At 40.4% G+C, this 27407-nt stretch overlaps 1 protein-coding gene across 1 annotated transcript in view; it reads left to right on the top strand.

Moving 5' to 3' along the window:
* Positions 1–27407, top strand: part of LONRF2 (LON peptidase N-terminal domain and ring finger 2) — a 36575-nt gene that overhangs the window by 2878 nt on the left and 6290 nt on the right. The window contains exons 2-10 of the mRNA XM_062601598.1: positions 14228–14346; positions 17932–18054; positions 19160–19321; positions 19799–20018; positions 22043–22139; positions 22532–22646; positions 23319–23440; positions 24287–24445; positions 27217–27379. Of these exons, the coding sequence (XP_062457582.1) occupies positions 14228–14346; positions 17932–18054; positions 19160–19321; positions 19799–20018; positions 22043–22139; positions 22532–22646; positions 23319–23440; positions 24287–24445; positions 27217–27379 (1280 nt within the window). The remainder of the gene's footprint in view (positions 1–14227; positions 14347–17931; positions 18055–19159; positions 19322–19798; positions 20019–22042; positions 22140–22531; positions 22647–23318; positions 23441–24286; positions 24446–27216; positions 27380–27407) is intronic.

Here is a 27407-nt window from a genome sequence, read left to right as displayed (position 1 = left end):
GGACATGTTCAGAAACTCATCAATGCAAATGAGGCTAAAATTGCTTAATATGACACCCCCCCATCCACCCACACTAGATATCTCTCTAGCTTTTGAAATCCTAAAACCATAGGCTGACAACATGTTGTAACTTCCTGGTAGCAGATCCAAATTCCTGTTGCTGAAGGGCAGATTCTCCCCCTCCCCCAGTCCCCCAAACAGTGACCTTTTTTATTGTTTCATGTGTACTGGTAGTGATTTCTTCAGTTCAAACTGCTGTCAGTGTGGCATTTGTTTAAATTTTTACCGTGTGCTCATCAGGTACTGCTTTTTGGCTTGCTAATGTTCTGTTGTTGCTTTCTGGCCAAGTATTACAATAAATGGGAGAAAAAAAGAAGAAAAACATTACTATTTTCTTCCTGTTCACTTACCTCTTAAGTGTTAGCATATGGGCAACTTGAAATGCTTATGAGCCAGTATCAGGTATTTAAGGCCTTTAATTTATGAGAGAAGCTTCCATCCTCCTTCCAAATGCTTATAGATTACTGCTGAGAGTCAAGGGTGTGTGTATTTTTTTTTTTTTTTGTTTAAGAAAGTGAAGCAGAGAACTGAAAGATACACCAACAGATTGATTATACAACTGCTGTATAAAGTTAGCTAAAAATCCAGGCTTGAAAGGAGGTAAGGTTCAGTGGGATTTTTGCTTGTGTTTCTTGTTAAATACTTTCCCTACTCCATCTGCTACAAGTGACTTTGTATGACTACTGCTGTAATATTAAAGCATGTTTGCTGGTTGGCAATCAGTTCTCTCATATTCTATTTGGTGACATTTTGTCTTCTAATTTGCTTTTAATTCTTGAGGTGCTTCAGTACTTGAAGTCTGCTACAAGCTGACTAAATTATAAAAGGCTCCTTTCATGTAGCCTTTATTTCTTTCCAATAGAATTTGGAGTATCTGCTGCTTAATTTCAGATCTGAAGAGGTTGTATGCCTTAAAATTGTCAACTTTTTCCAGGTGTACTAGTTAGTCTTGTAAAAGATTACTTGAAGCTGTAGATCTGTTCATTCTGTGTCATTAAAACATCAGATCTACAATACCACCACTGCTCTACTCTGAGAGTCTGTGTGTGTGTGTGTGTGTGTGTGTGTGTGTATCCGTGTGTGTGTATAAAATAGGTACTATGTATACTATATATGTGTGTCTGTGTATATACATGTGTCTATATGTAACAAATGTGCATAATATATATTTTTAAATTTGATTCTACTATTTGATCTTTCCAGTCCTCTTAAGGTGCCAGCAGCTTGGTGATCTCTGCTATTTTGAACAAAGTCACTTGCTGCTTCACTCTCACAGACACTGGCAGAAATTCTCTATTATAGGAAGGTACCTAGTTACTGCAGCCTCAAAGCAAATGCGTGTGAGGATGCTTGAAAGGAAGCATTTGATTCCAGCTGGATTACTCTTTGTGCCAAGCTTTACACTGTTCAGTAACTGTAGTATCAAATATTGTCCAGTTACATATTTGATGGCTGTTTGCCACACACAGAAAATTTGGAGAGGTGGGATACTGGAGGTGGGCTTTTCTATACCATCCTCCGTTTCTTAAAACAGAGGTCTCATTTTCTGATTACATGAACAAGTCAATTAAAATATATTATCATATATGTCTGTGAACACATACATATGTATGCATATTTTTATTCTCAGCACCATACAAAGCTGGTAGGAGTTGCTGTCACAAGTGTTCTGAGGCCAAAGAGGTTCATAGGTGCCTGTTCCTGTCCCTGCAGCATATTCTGAGTACCTGGTGGTAGATACTTTTGCTCTCATTTGCTGTATGAGATGAAGATGCTCTGTGGAGAGGCTATGACTGTGTATCTGAATTCACAGACCCTTCAAGCTAAGTGCCTGAAACTGGAGGAACTAGATTTCAGTAACAAATTAACATGCGTATTTTGAGAATGTGCTTTTAGGATCGTGATTTTTCTAGAAAGCTATTCCTAATTATGGAGGTAGCAGGTGGCTGTTGCTTAATAGGGAAGCTAATGAGCAGGACTTTCCCCTATGCATAGCTGAAGTGCATAGCTTTGTAGGGCTAAAGACTGTATTGTGGGTGGGTGGGGGGAAGAGAGCAAAGTTCAGGCTTAGGGAGTGATGTTTACCAAAAAAGAATATTCTGTCATGTGCAGGCCATCTGGGAGCATATTGTACATTTCAAGCTAGTCTGTTGGTTTTAAAATTAGATCCTATATAGAGCTGAAGGAGTCTGAGCTCTTCTCAGGGTGAGAGCACACTAGTAAGCAAATAAACATGCAAAATATAAGAGGAATTGGGTACTGGTGACTCATTCCTTCAGCTGCTGTTTCTCTGCACCTCTTTTCATATTGAGACAGTCTATTAGCATCTTGTGCCTTTCCTGTAAATAAGCCTGAAAATGCCTGCTCAGAGATAAAAAGCCCAGCAGTACAGTCATCTTTGGATTTTGTTGTTGTTGTTGTTGTTTTGCTTTGTTTTTGTAACAGGGCTGTTTTCTGAGCAGAATTAACAATTAATTCTTCCGTGGTCTCCTCAGCTTGCATGTAGCTCTGCTGCAGAAATTTCCCTGCTCACAAGTGCCATTCAGCCCGCTGCGCGCGTGTGACCCTAATCCCGTAAGAGCCGCTTCGCGCAGAATTGCGTAGGGATGCATGAAGTCCCGTGGCGTAATTAAGTCGGTGCTGGCTCGGCATGCAGCGCAGGCTCCGTACCAAACGAGCGCGCCCGCTCGCAGAACAGCCGCGCACGTAGTAGCTGGACATCGGCGTGCCCCGTGCCAGAACACGTCGTTTCTGTCTGCAGCACGTTGGCTGTGCTGTGTAATTACCAACTACTATAAAGTCTTCCTTTATAGGCTGCCAAGCATAAGAAGTGTCACTGTCTCTGGAGATCAATAAAGTCTCAAAGCGCTCCCTCAGAGTGGCTGTTTTTATTTCTGATATGCACACAGATGGACTTTTTTTTTTTCCCTGCCGCCTCTTGCCCCCATGTTGCCACGCAGCCCCTCCCCTTCTTTTTTTCCCCTTTCTAGACTTGCTGTGGGTTTTTCTTGTTTTTGTTTTTTTTTTCCACGCTGTGGTGTGGAAGTGAAAGGCAATATGGCATAGGGTTTGCATGAGGCTGTTGGGATCTGAGCCTGCTGTGCTAGCCTAAGCAGGAATAGGTTTCACCTGGTGAGGGGATAGCTGGTGGACGTAACTGCTCAAATTGCCCAGTCTTTTTTTTTTTTCTCCCCAGGGTTGTCAGTAAGCTACTGGAAGATAAAACACTCTGATAGTGCTGAGATTTAAAAACAAGGTTGACAATGCGGGTGTGTGAAGGTGGATGAGCATGCCTTTCCCCCCAAGCCCCTATCTGTCAGAACTGGAGACCCATGTAAAGGACTGTGCAGGAAAAGGGGCCAGAGTGGGGAGGCACGTTGATCTGTACTCAGCATCTCACCAGTGGTGGAGCGCTGGGAAGAAACTGTGCTGCCCTTAGCATAGCAGCTGGGTGCTGGTGCTTCCTGCTGTGTCTCCTGTGATGGGGAGCCCTGCGCCCCCTGCCCCTTGCTGGGGCTTCTTCCAGGCACCGGCAGAAATGTCAGGTATGGACTTTCTCCAGCATTAGTGGGAAGAGGAGGATCTACCTCCCTTGGCCAAACCTCAGGGAGAGAGGTTTCTGCCTCCTTTTAACCCAGTGGCAGTTCACCTTCAATTGGCATGATCCAGAAGGAAATTTAGTATTGCCATTCAGTGCTAACTTGTGTTTTTGGTAAAACAATTCATGGGCACTTACCTGGTGCCTTCTAAGTTCTCCCTTAATATAAATTCATTTAAGAGGGAGTGGGGAAAGGCCGAGGGGGCAGAAGAAAACAGCCATAAAAGAAAAAAAACAAACAGGCACGTGAGGACAATGCAGCAGGCCAAAATACATCTTGCTATCACACAAGCAGAGCCTTTGATGACAGCCGTTTGGGGCTGCTTTCCACCTACCTTCCCCGTGCGTGGCACCTCTGAGTTGCTGCGTGTTGGCTACCACTAGAGCCCTGAGCAGCAGGTGAGCTGCTGGCCATGCTGCTGGAGACTGCTGCAACACCAAGGGGGGCCTTTTCTGCCTCAGCACTTATCTGCAGGCTGCCTATGGCCCTCTTGGAATTTTATCTCATCTGGTCTATATATACAGTTTGTGTCACTGTCTGTACATTCAGATTCAGTTCTGCTGCTCCTAGTGTACTGGCTAGGTAGGTGATAGTTCATGTGTGTTTTTTTTTTTCCTTCCATTCTGCCCCACCACTGTCCCTTAGCTTCACATCAGATCAGAGGATGAATATCTGCACTCACTAATGCTGGATTGCAAGCTAAATCTGTTGAGGAAATGCAGGTTCTGGAGCCCAAACTTAGCTTGCTAAATAATGATGAACATGTTCCAAAATCCAGGTTTAGTGTGAGGTTGCCCTTTTCAAGATATGAGAGTCTGTTAACAGACTAGTGTCCTATCCTGTTGCTCATGTCTGACTGAGTAGAGAGAGTGTTCTTTCACATCCCTGACCATTAAATAGGAAAAAATAGTGTTATAAATAGAAAATAAGTATGTCTTGATGTGTCTTTGGACTTTGCATACTGGCCATCAGATTGTTAAAACTACAATCTTTCTTACTTTAGGCGATGTTTTAGTGCAAGTGGATTCAAGAGCAAAGTTGCTGATTTTCCTGCCATTTGAATGCCAGGTTGCGGGGGGATACTGCTGCTAGGCAAGCACGACATACGTAAACTTTCAGCAAAGCATCCTCAGGGTTAGGCTAAGTATTTCCACTGACAAGTTGAAATTGCTACAGGTGTTTTGTTGTGTCCCCAAAATTATTTGCTTAGATGTTTTCCTTCGAAGTCTGCTCCTGATCTGTTCTGAATAAGGGAGGAAAAATATCAACACAATTTCTCAGTAAGCTGGTAGTGCTGTCCCCTGTTTCTGGGGAAAGGACATTCTCCACCTGATGCTATTGTACTGGAGAACTGACAGGAAGATCTTCCTGTGTTAGTCCTGGGATATGCTCAGGAAAGGGAAGAAACTACTGAGTCTGTCTGCAGGGAGCTACTGAATTCTTCCCGGAAAGCTGTGCTTAAATATTTCATAAAGATGACTGATGAATATCCACATTTTATTTAAGTTGTCGTTTTCTTAGGGCCTGTGCTCCTTAGTGGTGCACCTTGCACTGATGGGTCATTGTTTGAAGCAAACTGCTAGAGGTGGTCCAGGGCACCTACAGGTAAATTACGTATATTAGCCCACCCTAATCGTCTCTTCTTTTTTATACTGTTTCTAGAAGGTTGGTGTCAGAGGATAGATAGGTGGACTGACTTCTGATGTAGTAGAGAAGAGGTTGACTTGGTCTTTGTTCCTCGCTTTCCCGTTTCCGGTGGTAAAGAAATAAGTGTCTTGGTTTTGTACCAGCCCTTTAAAAACAAACAAACAAAAAAAAACTCCTCATAGACAACTGTCATGATTATTGGAATGGCAAATGATTCAGCTGCTTTAGTAACTGATGAAAGGAATATTTAATTTTTCAGCTGCTAAATAAAAATGACTTCTAAATGAAGAATGAGAGGTACTCCTTATGTGATAACTCATGGAAGGGAACATACCACATGTTAACTCTCAGAACAAAAACTTTGACTGTAATTTTTTTATTATTACCATTTTAAACCAAATAATGTAAATCTGAATAGAACATGCTATGAAAAAATAGATGCTTTTTTCTTAGAGGATTTCATCAAGAAACTAGCTCATCTTCTGTAACAGTATTTCTTGGAATTTGTTTTTTCTGTTTTACTTGCATACACAAAATGCGTAAATAGTAGAGTGGGAATTAAGGTTACCTAGAGACTGTTGCAGTAGTCTGAGTGTTATTTTTACATAATATATTTTGCAAACTTCTGTTCCATTTATTCTTTTTTCTTTTCTCTCTCTCTCTCTCTCTTTTCTTTTTTTTTTAATGGAGCTAGTGCTTAGAAAAACAGTAGTAAATACTTCACATATGACACTACTGGAAACGTGCAGAGTACTTAAGAGCAGGAGCTCGTATTACTCCCGATTTGTAAAGAGCTTAAAACTTAGAACTGTGATCCCATTGTTGGAGCTCTGAAACTTTTTCCACTCTCCGTGGGTTCTGCGGGAGGCAGGGGCTTCGTGGGGCTTTGCGAGTCGCACGTGGACGTACTGGTGAACAGACAGTAGATCCGTCCAGGGCAGGAAGGGTGGCACCATGCAGTATGGTAAACCATCTTTGGGTTTTGGAGATTTTTTGTGGGATTTTTCTTGTCTTGTTTGTTTGCATTTTGTTGTTGTTGTTATTAACATTGCTTATGTAACTTAGTTATGTACAAGTTAAGGCAGAAAGTTGTTTGTTTGTTTGTTTGTTTTTTCCTGAGTATGTCATCCAGATCTTCTATAATCACCTATAAATAATTGAACTACTTCAGAAAATTCCTCAGGCTTTCTTTTAGGTAGATACAGTTCCTTCTAGATACAGTTCCTTTGCTAGAATTGTTGAAATTTCTTCAAACAGCATGTTCTCTTTTTATTTTGCTGTGATAAAGTATTACAAGATGTCTTTTTGCTTTTGGAAGAAGACATTTATAGGACTGACTCTGGCTTCCTAATCTGAAAATTAGTAGGACACTCCACCACTCATTTTTTCCTTTATAGAAGTGTTAAGTAATCTGTAATATTTGAGGATAAAGCAGTAGGGTAGTAGCTGAGAAACAAGTAGGCCGTTTTTACAACTCATTGCAAGAAGAATAATTTAGAAGTCAGAAATTCTAGGCTGAAATAAACTTGAATTAGAAAAAGGGAAGGTTATAGAGACATGAGAAGTAACAGGTAGAAATGTAGTTTATTCACTGATCATGACAAGAAGGGCGACAGGATTATCATGTGTAAAATCATACTATGATAGAGTGTCTAGCTGTAAGTTGGCATTGGTGGCTGTGATAGTGGCAGATGTAGTGGCTGCTCATGCCTGGCTGTGAAGCGCAAGCTGTTGTGGAGTTTTTTTGCAATCACAGATTCATATGCATGTAGCATGGCTGCCACTTGCTTGGGGTGTCTGGGGCGCACTTGTGCCTTTTGAATATCAGTGCAGGTTTCAACACTCCCGTCTTGAAGCTTGCTTATTTTGTTTTCGTACTTTGGTCCATAGACTTCTTGTTTTGGGACAGTTTTAGTACCTGATACTTAGCAGGATACCCTAGTTCTGATAAAATAGGAAATATTTAGCTGTATACTAGAATGTTCTTGAATTGAGGACTTTTGCCATCACTTAATCAGTTTGTAAAGAAAGGTTGTCTTTGGTTTTACAGGAGCGGAACTGCAGACAAAACGTAGGTTAGTGTAATTAGTCTGACGTACCTTTGCCTCGTTAGGCCAGAGGTATAATCTGAAAGTAAGGGCAGGAAGTTAGCTGTACTTTCTTCATAGCAGCTTTTCTTCCAGGTAGTACAAAGCATCTCTTACACTGTCGTGAGTAATCATGGGAGCAGTGATAACTGTGCTTAGTGGTGATGACAGTCTGGCTTTAAATAATATACAGAGCTTCCTAGCTGAGGACCTATTCAGTGAGCCTGAAATAAAACCACTGGGAATCCAAAGCATTTTGCAAGCACACACAAAAATGTGTATTTTTAAGTCTGGATTTTTTATGTGAAGCAAAATACAAATACAGTACTCTTTTGGAACAGCAAAATATAAAGAACAGAGGGCTAGGGTTGGTCTAAAAACTGTATATTCTTAAGAATAATCAGGCTCGTCTGTCACCTGTGTTCTTTTCTTTGGTTGAAGTGATAGTACAAGGGGGTTTCTTGTGATGTCTCCCTTTCCCCAAGAAAGGAGGAAGTGAGAGCGGTGGATGGTCTCGATTTTGGGGGGTTGCAGGGAGAGAAAAGGTTGCAGCTTCAGCTCTACCAGTGAGGTGGTGGCTATAATTTAATTGCCCACTCCAGTATAAATTGGTCTCTGCCCTTTCATCTCAGTGCGCTGTATGCTTGGATTTCACTTTTAGAGGTGAAATTCAAATCTTGCATGGACCAGCAGTGTAGCTGCTTAGTGCAAATGAGTCGTGGCAGAGCACTCTGTTTCTGGAATCTGTTTCCACATAGAGGTAAAGAGAAAATGTTGGTTTGGGGCTGCTTTTTTAATTTATAGGGGATACCTCTGTTCACTGAAAGCAATTGCCTTCTCAAATACTGTCAGTCAGATATTTGCCTTATAGAGGTGAAGATAAATGCTTCGTGTCTCTATGAAGATTAAGAAAAAAAAAAAGAACTAGTCCCAGCTTTATGGGAGACAAAATCTGTAGGAGGAGGTTTTTATCTTATTACACTTGCTGTGGGTAGCACAGAATGTGCAAGAGGAAATAGACTTTCAGATGTATAAACCCAGCGTTACTGCAGTTTTCTAACACAGGCTCCACACAGAGGATTGCTCCTTACGCAAGTTGCAGTCTGTGTGCAGAATGAGTAAGCCAGCACGCCACTTGTATCTGGCCGTGTTGCTCACACGGTGGAAATAGGTGTTTGCGGCACCGTTAGGCTGTGAAACAATGTGCTCATTCTGCACGGCAGCAGACGGTTATGTAAGGGATTAAGCTTACTTCGCTGAGCTGTCTAACCTTGAGTGTGCTGTGGGAATGTACGCGCGCGTTAGACAAGTTCATGGACAGCTGGCTGAGAAGCACTTGACGTTGTCCCATCTGATCCTATGTGGAATTGTATTCTGTCCCCATGAGCCTTCTCCTGCTGTGGCTTTTTTTTTTTTAAGGTATTGCTGAAGCTCCAGTGCCTACCCAGCACTTTTACGTGTTTTCGCCTGCAGAGTGCTATTCGCAGGCATCTGCCTCCTAATAATAGTTAAAGCTTATTCTATAGGACAGATAGGGCTGGGAGAATGAAGTTACGGAGAAAGAAGTGGATTGCCTGGGTTCTGTGGGCACTAAGACTTCTTGCACACGTTATCTGGAGGCCTTAATTTTTTTTTCACCTGCAGTAAGACAGCCAGTGATTTAAATGCAAGGAGGAATATCCATGAGATTCGGAAAGCATTTTTTTTTTTAATACAATTTTAACGTAGGCTGAGAGTAAGTGAAAAAACATGGGCTTGCTGATGGCAGGTGTGCATCGTGTTCATGGTCCCTCGCCATCAGTTTTGTGAAAGTGAATCAGTTCTTCATCTTTGCAGTAGAATGAAGTTTTAGTCTAATGTCACGAACATATTTACTAATTCTATTAATTGTCTTATCAAGCATCCTCCTTCTCCTGCCCTTCCAAAAACAACCACACAAAACCTACAGTTCTTCTTTTGAGCTGACTTGTCATGCTTGCATGAAGTGTGGAGGAAAAATTAGCTCGCTACTGACTTAATTAACCAGATCTTGCTAATTTCTCATGAATGGAAAATAGATACTTCATATTATTTTTCAAATTTATGAAAAGGCTTTTATTACTTAATTGTTCAGAACTGAATGCATAATATAACAAAGGAAGCTAAACTTCTCTCTAGTGAGAGAACACACAAACAATTTTTTGTGATGATATTTTTTCTGCTCATGTAGTTAGGAAATATGATTAGGATTGAAGCGGTTTTGAAGAAGGCAGGCTCTTCTAGGAAGAAATGTCAGATAAGAAGGATTAGGGAATTCTAGCAACTTTAAATTTGTTCTTTCTGTGCTGAATTCCTGGAAGAAATCTCAGTTGTAACCTCTTACAGTAAAACTTTTATCATAATCATTCTATTTGGAGCATTCTGCATGTAAGCCCTATTTGCTCTAATTGTCCTTCTGGCACAAGGAGATTCTGGGGAGTCCTGTTCCTCTGCCAGCATCCCTAACTCAAACAGTACCGTTTTTAAAATCTTGAATGCTTGAGCATATCTGGAAAACTCATTTGGGGTGTTAGGTTTTACATAAGGGAAAGTACATTCCAGTGAACATCTGCAAATAAGTACAAAGGTAGTGTGAGCAGAGTGAAGTTAATTTACTAGAAGCGGAATAAAGTCAACACTTGGGGAAATTGAGCTGAGCCAGCTGTTCCATCCACTTGAAGAAGCCAGTGAAGGCAGTCCAGGTAGGTTTTTCTGGACTGTTCGGAAGCACCTAGGATGCAGAGAGCACTTGAGTCCCTCAGCCCACGGTGCTGCTTAGGCCAGAGTTTTGTCTCATGCTGTGGGATTAATTAAGGCTTGGAGTCGGAAAGTCATGTGAAAAGGTTCCCAGGACCTGTGGCTCAGAAGAAATCTCTGTGGCATGGCTGCCTGGAGCCACAGATCCTGGGAGCCTCTGCAGTGGATCCATGATGCTGACAAGAACATAAATTTTACTGTGCAGCTGCAGGCTCCCAGAAGACTTTGATTCAGGAAATGCCATCTGCTGGTATTGTAAAAACCATAGAATTTTATAAACTTTTTTTTTTTTTTGGACTTGGTCTGAAATAAGTCATTTCATAAAAGAAATCTTTTTTTTCAGCTGTAGAAGAAATGAGTATGTAATTTTAAAATAAACTATTACTTATTATGAATTTATTAATAAACTTGACACTTTTTAGTGTACTAGTGTCTAGCAGCGTCCTCAACTCTGTCTGTCCTCATGCCATCCTCATCTAGCTTATGAGACTAATTTATTCTCCTAGCAAATGAGGTGGAGCAGAACAACTTGATAGTGTGGTACTTCAAGGATCTGTGTAGTTATTTAAGCTGTAGCTGAGCATTCGCTTTTTTCTTCCCACTTTCACACATAGCTGCAAGGAAGTTGGAAGCAGTGACAGGGCTCCAGCGGATGCCACAGAAACAGCTCTTTTTGGTGCCAGTCACACCGATGAAGAATGTAATGTTTTAATCTGTCTTAAGTTTCTGAAATCACGTAGCCCAGGATTTTTTTTTTTTCTTGGCCTTTCCTGTGGTGTCAGTAGCTCACAGCTAGCAGTCTCCAGACTATAAGCGTGTAGGAAAACCCTGCTGCAAGCCTGCCTTCCAGCGGCATGGGGGTGGTGAGTCACGGAGCACCTTGCTGAGCCCCGCAGAAGGTGCTAGGCTGGCTGCAGTCCCCGTCCGGGGCTGGCAGCGGGGCAGAGCTCGCGGTGGTGGGACGTGCCACAAGGTGAGAGCCTGCATGAAGGAGTTTGGGCACAGCTCCAGCACCTGAGTCTTGTCTAGCCACTTAATTTCCCTGTAGAAAACCAGTTGTTGTGTACTCTCATAAATATTGTTCTCTTTAGCAAAGCTGGAAACCTGGGTTTGGGTTTTTGTTTTGGGCTTTTTTTTTCCATTTTTTCCTCTCTGTCTCAGTTAACTGAACATTCCTAGCCAGTTATTCATTAAAATGGACCACACCTTATGCTCTCTGATTGAGAATCAGTGAACAAAAATACAAGCCCTTAGTAAATGTAGATTTTTTTTCTGGTTTGCCCTGTTTTTTTTGAGTTGCTTGTTATTTTCCCTTCATGTTATGAGAGCTCTTTGTACTTTGCTTCTGGAAGCCTTGCAGCCTTTGCAGTACAGTTGTGCTTTGCGGTGACTTCTCTATTTAAAACAAAAACTTTTGTGGTTGGAGACAAGATCACCAAAAAAAAAAAATAGTGAAGCTGTTCTTTTTCTGAATGCATGAATCACACTGAATTGTGTACAGAAAAACACTAGGAAACGTGGCTAAAATGTGCAGTAGTGAACAGAAGCAGGAAGCTAGCTTGCCTGCCCAGTTATCTTGCACTGCTTCCTTTACCTTTGCGGTGCCAAAAAATACCCGACCCGATACTCTGTTTAGCTGCTGAAACACTTCCCCCTTCTGACCACGTTTACTCTCTGACAGTATACTTTGCGCAAATACCTTTCTGCAGATACAGTGATGGAAATACCGGCAGAGTATGCATTTAGTATCAACAGGAGACACTTGCTATTTAAAGGATAGTTGAAGTGAGTAATTTTGTATCTGAGCATCCACTAAAAGGAGAAAAAGAACTTGCTTCTGAAGGTCTTAGGCTAATTGTTTTTAGTTTAATTTAGCTTGCAGTCCTCTTTAAAATTACCAGTTAGGGGAGCAGATGACTTCAGCAGTCCACATGTATAATATTAAAAAAGAGCATGATGTGGACTAGCTTTTCCTAACCACGTGTTGCCAACTTTCTTATTTTAGGTGTAGTTTATGGCTTTCACTATCTGAGACCAGTGGGGCAACATCAGTCCTGGTCTGTCATACCACAGTTAGTAGATCTGGCATAAATCCACGCTACAGCCAAAAAAAGGCAGCAGTCCTTGTGTGTTTCTTTCTCCTCCCCTGTACTAGCAGACACATTAGTGTGGCTGTACCATGAACCACTTGAGGGGAAACTGATCCTCTTAAACTTTTTATTTATTTGTTTTTATTGGATTAGCTTTCAGTCAATTGATTCCTTGGTCTGATTCACTGTGCAACCATGCGAACTTGGTTTGTGGCACGAGCGCTAGTGTCAACTCAAAGGATGGGAGGAGATGGGAAGTTGAAGTAGTTTTGGGCCATTGCTCCTCTTGAATTTAATGAGTGGCGGCATTTGTATCAGCTGTGTGCTTATTCTGTGTGTGTGTGTATGCACTTGTGTGTTTGCACAGCCTTCATATGGGTAATGTGCTCTTCTTGAGGATGTTTAGGATGCTTGTGCAGAAATGAGGCACATTTCACAATGAGTGAAGCCAAAGCACGCTGGAGACAGCAGGAAGGTTATGAAGACAGGACCCTGTGTAGTGACATGCAGGACGTGGCACTTGTAAGAAAAATCTTGGAGAGTTAGCTGGGAGGTGACATTTACAATTTGTAGGAATGAGGCAGTATGTCTCTCAAGATACCTTGCAGCCTTTTAAAGTATAAGTCCTAGTTATGACAATTTTAACCTGCCCACTTCTAGGTGGGAGTTACTGCGCTTAGCTTTCACTATCTGTAGCCAACTTCATGCTGCTGGAAACTGTTTCCAGGCACTTGAAGGACAAATCAATTAAGGGCAAATCATGCCTGACCAACCCCGTTGCCTGCTGAGATGCAGTGACCACCCCAGCAGACAGGGGAGAATATTGTTTGTGGTTTACCTTGATGTTGCCAACGCTGTTGGCACAGTCCCCCACAGCATTCAAATAGCCAGACTGGGGAGGTGCCAGCTGGTGGAGAAGTGGATGGGCTGTGAGACACATGGGATAGTGGTTAATGGCTTGAAGGCTGCTGGGCAGATGATTTCCAGAGGCATAACTCAGATGCTGATATACTGGCTGGTGCGAGTTAACATCTTATTAACAACCTTGATGAGAGACTAGAGTGCACTGTCAGCAAGTTTATGTAGGATGGCAAATTGAGAAGGGGGGAGGAGGCGGTTGATGTGCTGGAGGGCAGGGCTGCCTTTTAGATGGACAGCCTCGGGGCATGGGCTGGCAAATATTGTCCAGGGAAAGTGTAAGTCCTGCACCTGGGGCAGAATAACCCCTTGCCACAGGATGGGCTTGGCAGCCACTGGCTAGAAGCGGCTTTGCTGGAAGGAGTTCCTAGGTGAATGAAAGCTGAGTATGAATCAGCCTATATTATTCTCTAGCTCTAGAAAATTCTACAGTGAGGCTAAAATTTCATCTTAGAATGCATTATAGAGACCTTATGAAAGGATTGAATAATGGTGTTTGAAATGTTTGTAGCTCGTATAGATTGAAAGTGGTTCATGAATGAGTGAGTACTAAGTTAGAAATGTCAGTGATCATCAGAGATCTGTTTGCCTTGAGGAGGGCAAGATACTCTGGAGGCAAGTGAATATGAAATTTGAAGACTCTCTGCATTTTTCTTGATGAGTGGCTTCTGGGATATAGGTTAGCTGAGTCCTATGTTGGAGGTTCCTCCATATGCCATTTTATTTTAAGTAAAGTCAACATCAGGGCTGCTTTTTCACTTTCTTTTTAGTGTCCTGTAAGCAAGGGAGGGGAAGAGCAGGTGACATCCTACATGCAAATACGAGATCAACAAAATCTGCCCTGATAGACAAAATACAGAGATTGCTTGCAGGTGGGGAGGATTAAGTTTTAAGAAGGAAGGAATTGTCTTATTTCCATTACAAAAGAGTACAAATTTAACCATTGTACAGTTGCGCTTTTTAGGTTACTCTAGGTAAAATTCAGTTACTATATTTAAAACATGGTAATGTTTCTTTTAATGGAGTTCTTTCTTATCTTTTTGTTTTCCAGCTCCTTGCAAGTGTTCATTAATAGCACAGCGAGCAGAACTCTGTATATCAATGAAAAACTACCAGCAAGCTCTCCATGACGCAGAAGTCCTCTGTCGAAACAAACCCCATTGGCCTGCGGTACGGTACTTGTGTGTTGCAAAGAATAAGATGAAAACTGCTTGTTCCCAGGTTTCTCTTTGCAGTGGGGACAGAAATTTTGAGGTCACCATTGGAAGACTGTCCTGGTGTTATCGGGACTGGAAATGTCTACCAGAAGCTTAGGTTCTTCATATGGCACACATGGGGAGAGTCTAATGTGGCTCCAGTATGTAGACTTTCTGTGGTGGGCAGCCAGTGACATGATTTTTTTGTGCTTGTGCATTGATCTGCTACTGCTAGTACTGTAGCTTGGGTGGGATTGAGTCCAACAGCAGAGGGGTTGCCATGCATTCTGGAGCTCCCTTTGGGATAGTGTGCCCCATGATAGTGAACAGCTTAGCCAGCTCCTGGCTGCTGTGACTTTCTGAGGAGTTTCCTAGATTATATTTCAGGACTTTTTTTCCTTTAAGACTAAGAGTTCATGTATCTAATTCCTTCCTGTGTCATAGTGATTCATAGGAGGGTTTGAGAGATTTTTCCTTAATGAAATGAGGTACTACACGGAGCACTGGTTGTGGGCACTCTGAAGGAAGTCACAGAAATAATGTTAGGAAAGAGAAGTTAGGAATAAGCTCGCAGTGCCCATAGTTACCACCTATTGCCTAAGGGCAGACTCGGTGGCCGACAGTTCATCGACTTACTCCCTCACCCCATGAACAGCAACACCGCAGCACAGGTTTGGCCAGATAAAGCTCCCAGGTGGAGACAGGGTGGCATGGGGAGCTGGATGAGAATTTTCGGAAGACCTTGACTTGCTCTCAGTCTTTGCAAGACCAAGAGGGTGCCACATGAGCTCCTCAGCAACCTGCTTCACCAGGGAGGGTTGCAGGTAGCGCTCTGTTTCTAGCCTGGGAGAAAGTTGGATGCTTGTCTTCAAGGGATAATTGTTTTATCATCTATTAAGACCTTTTTTATATGAAGACAGGTCATAATCTTCTCCCTCACCCCCAATTTCACTGTTTAAAATTTGTCTTTTTGTCTAGGATCATTACTAATCAAGTCAGGAATTCATCTTGGGCAGCTTTGATTGGGTTTCTGCACAGAGGGAAAGATGGATTAAGCGTGTTCAAATGTTTTTTGAAGTGTCTTGTCTGTTTGCCTTGAATCCATGGAAATATGATGGATGTCAGTTGTAGGCGGATAAAAACGTTGCTAATCACATCTCCAAAGAATGCTAATCTAAAATGAAAATTGTCATCATGGCATACCAGCAATATAACAGTTATATTTCTTTTGTGTATGTATTTGTCAGAATTTCCAGGCATGCTTTGGTAGTCCAGAATTAATATTATACAAGAATTCTAGGCATCTGCTTTGTTTTGTGTCTTGCAACACTTCATCCAGCAGCAGAGATCTAGCTCAAACATGCATTGTCTAGTTAAAAAAAAAAAAAAAAAAAAAAAAAAAAAAAAAAAAAGAAAAAGAAAGAGGTAAGCATAGCATTCACCTACCAGAACCTTTTGGCCCATTGCTGACTTAAACTTAATGGCTCACTGAGTTAGTAAACCTCTGTTCGTTCTGCAGGTCCATTGTAGTAACTAGAGCAATAGACAAGTCTGTTTTCTTTTAGTCACTGTGAAAAGCATATTCTCGGACTCTGAGGCAAGGAGAAATTTCCAGCTGTAATTTTCCTGTGAGAAGCAGAAACAGATGCCTTCCCTAAAGCTGCACAAGGTCCTGGCTAGATCTAGGCCCTTCAATCTGATGCTTGTCAGTACAGTACAGTTTGAAAATCAGAAGGGGAGAAATTGGATGTGATAGTCCTTAAGTGTAAAGGCCTCAGTTTCTGAACCTAATTTCTAGTGTTATATCCTTAGATATTTCTCCCACAGAAAGCCCTTCTGTGGGAGATCAATATTCCCTTTGTGACTAATACTTGGATATGGTAATTGCTCTCATGGCCCCTGAAGAAAGATGGCAAACAACCTTGTAGCCTCTCCAGTGCAATGGAGTTTTCTTATAAGCAATGTCTGACTTGTTAGGAGTTCCCTAAAAGGATTTTACAGAGGCTGTGCACTTGTCAAAATAAAAAGGTCAGGTCTGTGGTGATACCTCTCCTCTTACTGTGTTCAGAAAAAAAAAACTTACAGAGATCTTGATGTGAAATGCCTCCAGCATGTTGACCATATCTGAATCCCCAAAAGTGGGGATTTGGCTTGGAACCAAATACAGTTCTGTCAGTACTCCTCAGTCCCAAACTCCTATTAGAAAATCTTGTGCTGTCTAGTCACTGGAATAAATAGGCTTCTTCACTCCGTTTTAAAGAAAGAGTCAGATTAAGTACTCAGTGCTCAGCTTGAGAGATTGCCGTGTATTGAGACTTCTTGTTTAGTTCATCGAATGACATATGTTAATTAACCTATCCTAGGCAGTGCTCATTACTTTGTTTTGGTACAAGTCTCCTACTTACCTTCCTGACAGTAGTGAGGAAAAGATCTTAAGTGGCAGTGAGTCAGATTGAATGATTATTGAAAGACCGAGAGACTTTCTTGGGAGGATTCTGTGAAACTAGATCTTTTGGCATTAGCATGAAGAACAGAAAATGTGTCTGTGCTTACCTGACCAGTTTCTGAAGGAGTTGCACTTTCAACACAGCCTAAAGATAACCATATAGATCAGAGGTGGACTTGAGTTTGCAGAACACAGTTCTGTCTAGTGAGCAATAGGCAAGTGTTTAACTACATGTTTAGTTTTTCTCCATCTTTAAGGCTATAATTTCCATAGCCAGATACGAACCACAAATTGATGTCTGCAGGGAAATTTGAAAGTGGAGCATTCCTCTATACTGGATACAAGTAAAGTAGGACTTGTCCCAAGCTGACTATCTAATCTGTTGTCCATGGGTATTCTACATTAGTGTTTGGGAGAGGTGGAAGGGGCTAAAAATTCTGGTTAAGTACTGGTTAGTTCTAAATTCATTATATGTTGGTCTTTTCTAGCCATGTGAAATAAGTCACAAATCATGTCTGTTCTGACAAGACACCCAGCAAAAGTGAGTGTCCTAAACATGAAATCTTCTGCTCCCTCACCTGCCACCTCCAGCCTGCCCTGTGCTACTACTTTTCCCAAGTAGTTTTGTTGCAACCAAAATTGACTTGATATGTGAAGTGGTTCTCCTAGATATCAAGATGTAGTATTCTCCGGCTCCAGGGAATATCTTTCCATGTTCTCTGTCTGGTCACCCTCTGAGGAAAGGCTTGGTGTCTTTGGCTGCTGATGATGCAGCACCTTCGGCTCCCCCTTGCAGTGGCTAGCCTCTGAGGCAGAGGAAGAGAGAGGAAGAACAGCGGGTTCCCAATGGCATTTTTTTCAGCAAAAGGTCATGGTTTTCCCCAAGTTACATAGATTGAACAGATTGACACCGAAACAACATCAGAAATGTAATTCTGTGACATCGTATAGCCGACAGCTTGTGGTCAATAATGACAAACGATAAGCAAAATCTGCAATGCTGACTATTCTTCACTTGCAGAATGGAATAAATTTCAAGAAGTCTGTTTGCTGGTGGCTTACTGCGTCTTCAGAAATGATCTCTAGAATTCTATGTTTTCTTTATGTGAACAGGGTCATTATGTGAAAGCAAAAGCTCTTTCTGGATTGGAAAGGACTGAGGAAGCATTGAAGGAGTTTCTGTACTGTGTTGCCTTAAATCCTGAATGGAGCGCAATGAAGAAAGAAGCCCAGAAGGTATAGAATGTATTTATTGTCCACTTCTTAGCCATTGCGCTGATGAACCTTATTAGTATTATGTCGTGGGAGAGGCCTCTTGCATTTAGTTCATGTCTCGATCACAGGGATTGTATATTTGTAGACTCCACTACAAATCTGTTATTTGTCCCCTACAATTTGTAGATTCCATTTCCAGTACATCAGCTGGATTTGAGCATGCGTGGATTAAATAGGCTCAAGACTCCTAATTTTAGTGTCCCTCAGAAAATGATTTTTTTTTGCAGAAACTAGTGAGAGGGTTGAGAGGGGGTTTATGTGCTACCCTTTCAGGAGGTGAAGGAGTTGTTGCCTCTGTAGAACTTCGGTGTTTAACTTGCCATAAGGGACACACTTATTGCTAACCTGCCATAAATAGGTTCCCTGTTAGGTCTATATGGGCAGATTTTTGAAAAAAAATGAAAATTCATCAGATGCATGGTGGAGACTGGTGAGAAGGGGAGAAGGCTCTTCACAGTTTTTAGCTATCGATGAAATATGCTTGAGGGTAGAGAAATGCTTTTTGGGTGCAGATAATGAGAACTGAAATGCATCTGTGTTAATCAGCTTTGATAGGAAAGCATGTTCTGAGTCTTCTGGAAGTAGCGATCTGAGGCTCAGAGAAGAGAGGGATAGAAGCAGGAGAAAGAGAGTGACAGAGCACTGGCACAGGTTGCCGAGAGAGGTTGTGGAGTCTCCTTCTCTTGAGATATTCAAGACCTGCCTGGATGCAACCCTGTCTAACGTGCTCTAGGTGACCCTGCTCAGCAGGGAGGTTGGACTAGATGATCTCCAGAGGTCCCTTCCAACCTTACTGATTCTATGATTCTATGAGGCAATAGAATGTCACCCTGCTCATGGAGAGCAGAGGCTTTTGGGGAAGGAGGTAGATGCTCAGAGATGATGATCTTGGGATGTCTCTACAATTGTGAGAATTGCCATACAAGTTTCTTGCGAGCACTGAGGATGTCCTAGTTTTTGCAAGCATTTTAGCATTTGGAAGCTGCAAAGTTTGTAGTATCTGTGTTCATACAAACGGAAAGATCCTGTCTTAATACTTCTTTTTTTCTCTCTCTTAATTGACTAGATAATGTGTGAGATGTTTTTCCCAGCCTTTGAAAATGTGCATGATAGTCTAACAGCACCTTTCTCTAGTCGAACATCTTATACAAGATTGAAACCTGCATTTTTGAGTAGCATAAACACACAGTCAGCTGCTGAAGATAGTTCTATTGCTGGGTCCTCAAAGGTAAAGTGAAAAGCACTCAACATACAAGTACTAAAAGTAACACAAGAATCTGTCTGATCTCTGTGACATTGTCTTTGTCTACACTCAAGTAGGCACTTTATTTCATGGTAAGCCTGTTTTCTCTAGTTCTTTTGGGATGTCTTGATGGGGTGTATTTCTTCATAAAAATAAGAGAAATTTCTTTCTGCAGAGAAGAAATGAATGCCTTCCTGTGGGAGTGTTCATTAAGGGTGCTTTTTTTTTTCTCTCTCTCTCTGTGCTGTATATACTCTGAATCTTAGTATGATGAGAACAAAATTTGCAGAGAAGGGAAACGACCCTGTTTGTTTCATGTAACTTGAGTGTGCCCCTGTTTGATATTGACCTTTTTCCCTTTCTAAACTTACTGTAGGGACATTGATGTATTGCTGAGGTGTACAACAGAAAAAAAGCAAAATTGTCTCATGCCTTATGTAAATGTTCCTGATTTCTTTCTAGGATACTGTGTTCAGGTTAACAAAAAACCCGTCCCAAGAATCTGATGTATTTAGAAGCACTGATTCTTCTGTTTCCCATCATGTACTCTACTTTGAAGACAACAAGAAGTCCTTGGGAGCTATTCTCTCCAGTCTACCTGGGGCTGGCTTAAAAAGAAAGCTGTCCAGTGAAATGAGGGATTTACAAAGCTTGGAAGTGCCCAATAAGATTCCTAAAAAAGGTTTGTGCTATGGTTTATAAAGTCACTTACTTTGCACTTACTTAAAAAAGATAAACTAGTTTTTTTTGTGCTTCCTTTTTATAGGTGTAAATGAAACATGAGGGATTGAAATAATATTTTGTTACCTAGTATGTCTGTTTCTGCTATAACAGCTTTACTCAATTAGCTATTGGACCATATAGATTTAAAAGATCTTAAAGCCATTTAAGTACAAATACTATTTACATTATTACAGAACAATCTCAATTAATTCAGTGAACACTCTTTTCATTTTCAAAGGAGCATTTCTAATATATAATACACCAATAGTTTAGTTTTTGTATTGCTGGTGACATTGCTATTTTCCAGGCCTCAGAGGTATGACTGAACTTCAGTGACTTTCTATATGAAGGAAAGATACAATAAGCTGGAGAACTAATCTTTAGTTGGTATCAGGAGCAGTCACATGCAATTTTACATGAATTTTTCCAAGCAAACAAAGAAGCCTTTTGAAGGCTAATAAGTCCACCCATTCTGTCACTTGATAGCTGTGCTTACAATTGCTGTGCTTCTCAAGCTTATAACAAAGACCTCTAAAGTGTTTTTAGTGCTCTGGGAAAAAAGTGGTGAAGGCAGTATTTTGGATGAGTAGTGAAATAATTGGTTAAAAGAGGCTTTTAAAATGCCACTATATTGGCATGCATTTTTTACCATAAAAGAAGAAAAAAAACACCTCCTGGACAAATCCGACTTCTGCCTTGAAATGTTATTGGTCTTAAGTGCTGCTTTTTGTCTGGCACGTCCACAAATTATCATTTTGTGACCAGTTTCTGATCACATTGCTGTGAAGGGAAAAATGCTGTACTTGCATATGAACTGCAAACTCAGTAAATAGATTGGGAAATCTGACCCTCCTCTATCTTCACAGTAAAGGCCAGAGATCGCATTTTATGCATAACCATTAATTTCTGGTCTGTGCTAGATCCTGATGCCATGTTGCTATTTGTGGAACAAAACAGTTAGGTTCTTGCTATTACTAAAGGCTAACATGCAAGATATAAGTTAAAGATAACTGTTTTCTATCTAGGCCATACAATGCTGCTGCCCTCTCCCCTAGTGTGTACTTGAGATAAACCAGATGTTGAGCATAAGTTATCCTTTAACAAAACATCTTAATTTTTTAATTTAAAAAGCTGAACATTTTTTTTAATGGTCAGTGATTTTGAATGATAAAAAGGACATGGAGGCAATAGTCATGGTTTGGTTACAACCCTCACTGGACAGAAAAGATGCAGATCGTAAAAGAAGTTACAGAATCTGCTTTTACAAATGTAGTCAGAATCTTAAGATGGTAATTCTTGAGCTGCTATGAAGATTGAGGCCCCTGCTCATAAATGTATTAACTACAGCAGTACCTACTATCCTCAAAAAAACAGGATGGGCAAAATTTTAAGTGTTTTGTTTCTGTATTTGCAGAGTGCTGAGCTGGTGAAATTAGTGTTAGCTACTTTGGCTTCAGTAGTCTTTAAAGTTTAAGCTGTTTGAAACATGGGATTTCCACAACAGGCTAGTGTAGAAGAGTATAAGCCTTTTTATACTTGTGAGAAAAATTACTCCTGCTGAAAAAATCTGTAGCAAACAGTGCTGAAATACTTTAAATATGTGTAAACAAATTAAATTCTGGACTTAACATACTCAAAAACATCTGGCCTGGCTGATGTGGGAGTGGTGATAGTGGTGGGAAAGCAATAGCAGAGCATTTTAAAAACTAGCCTTAAAAAAACAACAACCATTTTTGGAGAAGAAAATCATGGGTATTCATCTCTAAAATGCTTTCTCTGGCCATGGACTTCTTTCTCTGCTCTCCAAAAAGATCATCTGCCAGAAAGTCTAAAAATTAGATGGAAACTATGTTTTTTTGTTAAACAAAGCTCAGGATAAATTAGAGAAACAAGATTCTTTATGGAAAAACAACCTGAACAGCATTCAAAATTGCAGTAATACTCAAATGTTTTTTATAATTCTCTTCTTACCTACTTGCTTAGATGCAGATGTTTTACCTGAAAAAACTGCCATTACTTCGAGTGAGATACCAACAACCCTTGTGGATGCTTCCGACTTCGAGTGTTCCCTCTGTATGAGGTATGACTAGATTGATCTGGGATGAAGATCTGAAAGCTTTTTTAGCTTCTGACAAAAGGTTTTATGTTTTAGGAAGGCAACTGACAACAGAATGTCGAATTCATTACTTCATTTTTTTTTTTCTGAAACTGGCATCTAACGACCCTTTAAAATTGGATAGTTTTCTTCAACGTGCTTTAACTTTGTGAGTCGTTTAAAAAACGGAAAACCTTTTCCTTTTTTTCCTTTTTCCCTTAGGATGGAAAACCATCCTAAGACAAAGAGACCACCCATGATTTATATGAAAGGAGGAAAGGAGATGGCTAAGTTTAGTCATTCATTTCCACAAATTAGGAATCTGTGTTGTTTATGTTGGCAGCTTAACTTTTTTTGTTCCATGTTTTCTTGTTCAGGTTGTTCTACGAACCTGTTACCACTCCTTGTGGACATACCTTTTGCCTCAAATGCCTTGAGCGTTGCCTTGACCATAACCCACATTGTCCACTCTGCAAAGAAAAGCTGTCAGAAGTAAGTATCTCCTTGCTCCAATTAACAAAAACATACCCAGTAGTGTTCTGTTGAAAACAAGTATGTTGGAGGTATTTTATGATTCACATATGGCAGAACAGCAGAGTAGTGCCCATAGCATCAAGCTGTTCACAGACCTTATTTGCTCCAGAGTATGTTCTGTCATTCCTTAAAGAAAAGGATGGTGCTTTGGGTAATCCAGAATTCTGGTATCTCTTCAGACTCCTGCCTGAGGAGTGGCAAACGGTCCCGTTCCTACCATCCATCCTCTGGATCTCTGCTGACTGTGAACAAGTAGTGGTCATTCCTTGATTGAAACTTGTGCTCCAGTATGCGTAATCTGTTTATACACTGAGTGCTTTTGGGGGAGGAGAAACCTATGAACTCTAGATAAAAAGATCATATGTATCATTTGCAGAAGAAAGGAGGAGCTGCTTTATCTTGGTGTTAGCACAGCCTCTGCCAAGTGGAAGACTTGGAGTTAAAATTAATGGGGCATTGGAGTGAGTTACATATCCTTAAGTCGGAGTTTTGATGTCTGAAGGCTGAGAAGGAAGAGGAATCAGTAGACTAACGGGCTTAATGCTGTGTTTATAAAAGGGGATGGGTTGGAAGGAAGAGACATTAGCTGACTTTTCATTACCGGGGTTCAGAGTTGACTCTTCTTTGCAGTTTCTGGCGAGTAGAACTTACAAAAAGACCGTCCTTACAGAAGAACTGATAATCCGTTACTTGCCAGAGGAGTTGTCAGAAAGGAAGAAGGTTCATGAGGAAGAAATGAAGGAATTGTCAAAGTAAGCTCTTCTTTTTACTATGAACAGTTGTCACAGAAATGTATTTTTAATCCAGATTACTGGAGAAACTTTTCGTTTGCATATGGAAATGCATAAAATGCATGAAATGAATTTGTAAATGCACCTACTAGATGTTTCATATTTTTGGCATATTTATTGCAGATAAACAGGAAACAATATCCTTGGATAGTGGAGAGACACAGCAATATCTTACAATAGAGTTAATTGCTTTATTCCTTTCAATCAAAATAGTATCAGCTTTCAGAGTTATGGTGGGAGTTGTCTGGGAGTAGAAGCCCAAATATGAATGGATTACACTTCAGGTCAGGATAAGTGCAAAGGTTCATTGGTGTATCAGTGCTGTGTCACTCTTACTCTACAACTCAATGAAGACGAAAAATAAAACATACAATTAAAGTTGAAAAAGTAATATGAGGATTTGCTGACTTTTTTAAAATTAAAGGGCTTTACTAAACTTTGAAATCCTCCGTCACCTTGCTTTAAACATGACTAGTTCTTAGATATTAAATTACTGTAGAAAATTATGACTGAAATCCTGCCGTTTGTATTTAAGCTAGATGTGTCTATATGCACACATTTGGGAAACTGCTATTACTTCCTGAGTTTCCTACTATGTAAGTAGATTAGAGGATTGTGTCCTTCATGTATTAACAGGAAGAGTCCTGAAATATGTTTGTGGTTCATCATTTTTAAATGACAATCAGATATGTGTTACAAAAAACGAGTCTGAGGAAACCACTGGAGTCAGTGCTGTATTAAAGGTTTATGCTGAATATAGCAGTATGCAGAATAAAGCTGAACTTTTTTTTAACAATTATTTTGTAGTTTGAATAAAGATGTTCCTATCTTCGTATGCACCATGGCTTTTCCTACCATCCCTTGCCCACTTCATGTCTTTGAACCTCGTTATCGTCTAATGATAAGAAGATGCATGGAAACTGGTACCAAGCAGTTTGGCATGTGCTTAGCTGATGAATTGAAAGGGTAAGGACATGAGCTAATGTTCTGTGTTGCAGTGTTGTGATGCTAGTGGAATACTACAGCACAGTATATTTGTCTCCCCAAATCACTGGGATCTTGCCATTCCTGTATGAATCAGTACACAAGTTGGTGGATTTTTATTTTAGTATATTGAACGTTCCTTTTGACACAAAACTCTTCAATTTTATTGCACCTCTGTTGGGTGAATAGCAGGAATACACTTCCTCCTCCTAGGACAGGCTCCAAAAATAGCACTTAGTTGTGTATGTGGTTGAATAACTTTTCAGCTTGCTTTTTCTAATGAAGGCTAACAAAGTCAGTTTGAAGTTGCTCTTCTATCTGCTCTTTTTAAAAAAAATCTAAATCTTTCATAGTTTTCCTACATAGACTGTATCATTTGAATGAAACAAAATATAGCCTTGGCTGAGATGCCTGTTTTGTGGCTGAATGTTGAATTTTGATATTTGTCTCTCCTGCTGTGTTCACTTTCTACAGTGAGTAGGTTGTCTGCCTATATGAAATCCATTTTTGTAACTTCTGACATAGGTGTTTTTGCAGATAACAACTCCCTATGTGGAGACTAATACTGATCAGTGGTTGAAAGTCTAGATGAAACCTTCACTTTTTATCCTTTATAGATAATGTAACAGTTTTTGGGGGGTGAAGAAGATGTGGGAAAAAAATGATATTTTAAGAGAAGTCTACTTTATGAGATGTGATAGATAGTTACCACCTTCAGAAGATATGTTGGGAGTAATACAGATTGTAGATTGCAAGTGTGGGAAGTTTTAAGGACACACTAATGCTCAGGAGCAGCCTTCTTACAGGGGGGTATCATGACTGGAGCTGAGAGGAGGGGAGTCATACCAGGCTTTGGCAGCCTTCCCTTGTTGATATGCCCCCCCCCCCCTTTTTTTTTCTCTCACAGATCAGAGCATAATTGTAGAAATAGGAACACGGGAGATAATACAGCTTCCAGTCTGCTCTGGCTGTGCTTTGTGTCATTGAGAACCTGCCAGTGTGCTGTTGTTGAGGCATCCACGGTAGTTTTTTGACTATACTGAAAACAATAGTTGACTTACTCAATAACATCGTATATGATATTTTAAAATGCAGCTGCTGGGGTTAGACTTTTATATGTACTATCTATTTTGAGCTATTAAAATAATTAAACATTTTAAGCATGGTGTCTTCTACTTTAGCCATTGAAACACAGGATGCCCTCATCTGTACGCACCTGGTAGGCTATTGTAGCTTCTTATACAAATAAAGAGATTCTCTCATTGATTCAAAATTGCAAAATCATCTGGGAATAGAAAAAGTGGGGAAACTTGTTTTGCCTCATCTAATACGATGTAGGCATGGGAAGCTGAGATTTGTACCTTCTTTGAAAAACATGGTGAGATGTTCATTACCTTCCTCTGTTTTAGTTTTCCGTTTTGAATTTAAACTGGAGGGGAGAGTTGTTTATGAACATTTAGTACGTGTCAGCATGTCAGTATATTTTGTGCCCAATTCTCGGTGTTTTCTTGTCTCTTTCTGATTGAAGTCACTTTCTATTCAAAAGTAACTTCTCATAGAACAACAAAAATCGTTCATCACCTTTATTTGGGGACTAATTTTTAAACTCTCTATGAATGTCCCCAATAGCCTTAATTTACAAAGAATAAATTATGTAGCTGTTTAAATAATTTCACTGTAATAAACTTGATCGTCATAATCCTACCGGTAGACCACACAGCACTTATTTTTATATAACTGTGTTCTTGCTCTTCCTCAGTTCATGTTTAGTGTAATGAAGGAGAGAGAATGGTTATTCACAGTGGTCAGCTTTTTTTGATGTTAAAAACATGATTTCTAGTAGAATGGAAATGGGAATCATTTCTCTGCAGTGCTGCTGTTTTTTCATTACTATGGTGCAACACGCTGCCAAGCCCTAGTATAACAAGTATTCCCCTGATGTAACATTTATCAGGCCCAGTAGGGATTTGTTACCTTGAGATTAGACTAGATACAGCGCATTCTTCTGGTTAATGATAAGCAGTAAGCTGAGGTACAAAGCTGTAAGGTGCAAAGTTGTGGATCAACATACCATGGTGAAGAATCATTGTGTGATCAACCTTTTTAATGGAGTAACTAAAGCACGAATGCAAGATAGATTAAAACTGATAGTTCAAATAAAGATTTTTCACATGCTTGTTTCCAGGACATGATTAAAACCTGTAACTTCTTTAAATAAAACAGATATAAATAAATGTGGTTCTGCTAACAGTTGGGTTTTTTTTTTAACTTAGAGAATACAAATGCAAGAAGAATCTTGCTGTGAAAATGCCTTTTCCTTTTAGAGCCTCTAATCCTCTGCTTACACCTCAGAGCAGGGTGGGTAGCCTTGGACTGTTCTGCTCATCAGCCCTGCACTTATTTCTCAGTTTCTTACAGTGTCTTAACCCATCTAGTTTTCTTTGCAAACCAGGTGAACTTACCACCAGCAGGTGGCAACTCCCAGCATGAAACATGTTCCATTTAGTTCCCCATCCCTTCGCTACCTCCCCCAAATATTTAGAAGCTGTTAGTGCTGCTTTCTGGGACCTTTCCCTTTGTGGGAAAGCAGAAAGGGTAGGAGTTTCATGGCTTATGTGGATAAGCAGAAATGTATTGTCACCAAAGCAAGGATCCTCTTTCAAGTAAAAAGTGGTGATTTATGCCCAGTATTTGTCCTGATGTTTATAACACTTGTTGATGACTTCCACTTTTATGCCCTTCTGTCATTTCAGATTTGCAGATCATGGCTGTATATTAGAGATCAGGGACGTAAAGTTTTTTCCTGATGGGCGCTCAGTTGTTGATACAGTTGGTGTCCGTCGTTTTAGGGTCTTAAGCCATGGCCAGCGAGATGGATATAACACAGCAAACATCGAATATCTTGAAGATAAAAAGGTGATCTATGGTACAAAGTTATTCATAC

This window comes from Rhea pennata, chromosome 1 (genome assembly GCF_028389875.1).
Source record: "Rhea pennata isolate bPtePen1 chromosome 1, bPtePen1.pri, whole genome shotgun sequence".
NCBI lineage: Eukaryota > Metazoa > Chordata > Aves > Rheiformes > Rheidae > Rhea > Rhea pennata.
This window is presented reverse-complemented; position numbering and strand designations above follow the sequence as displayed.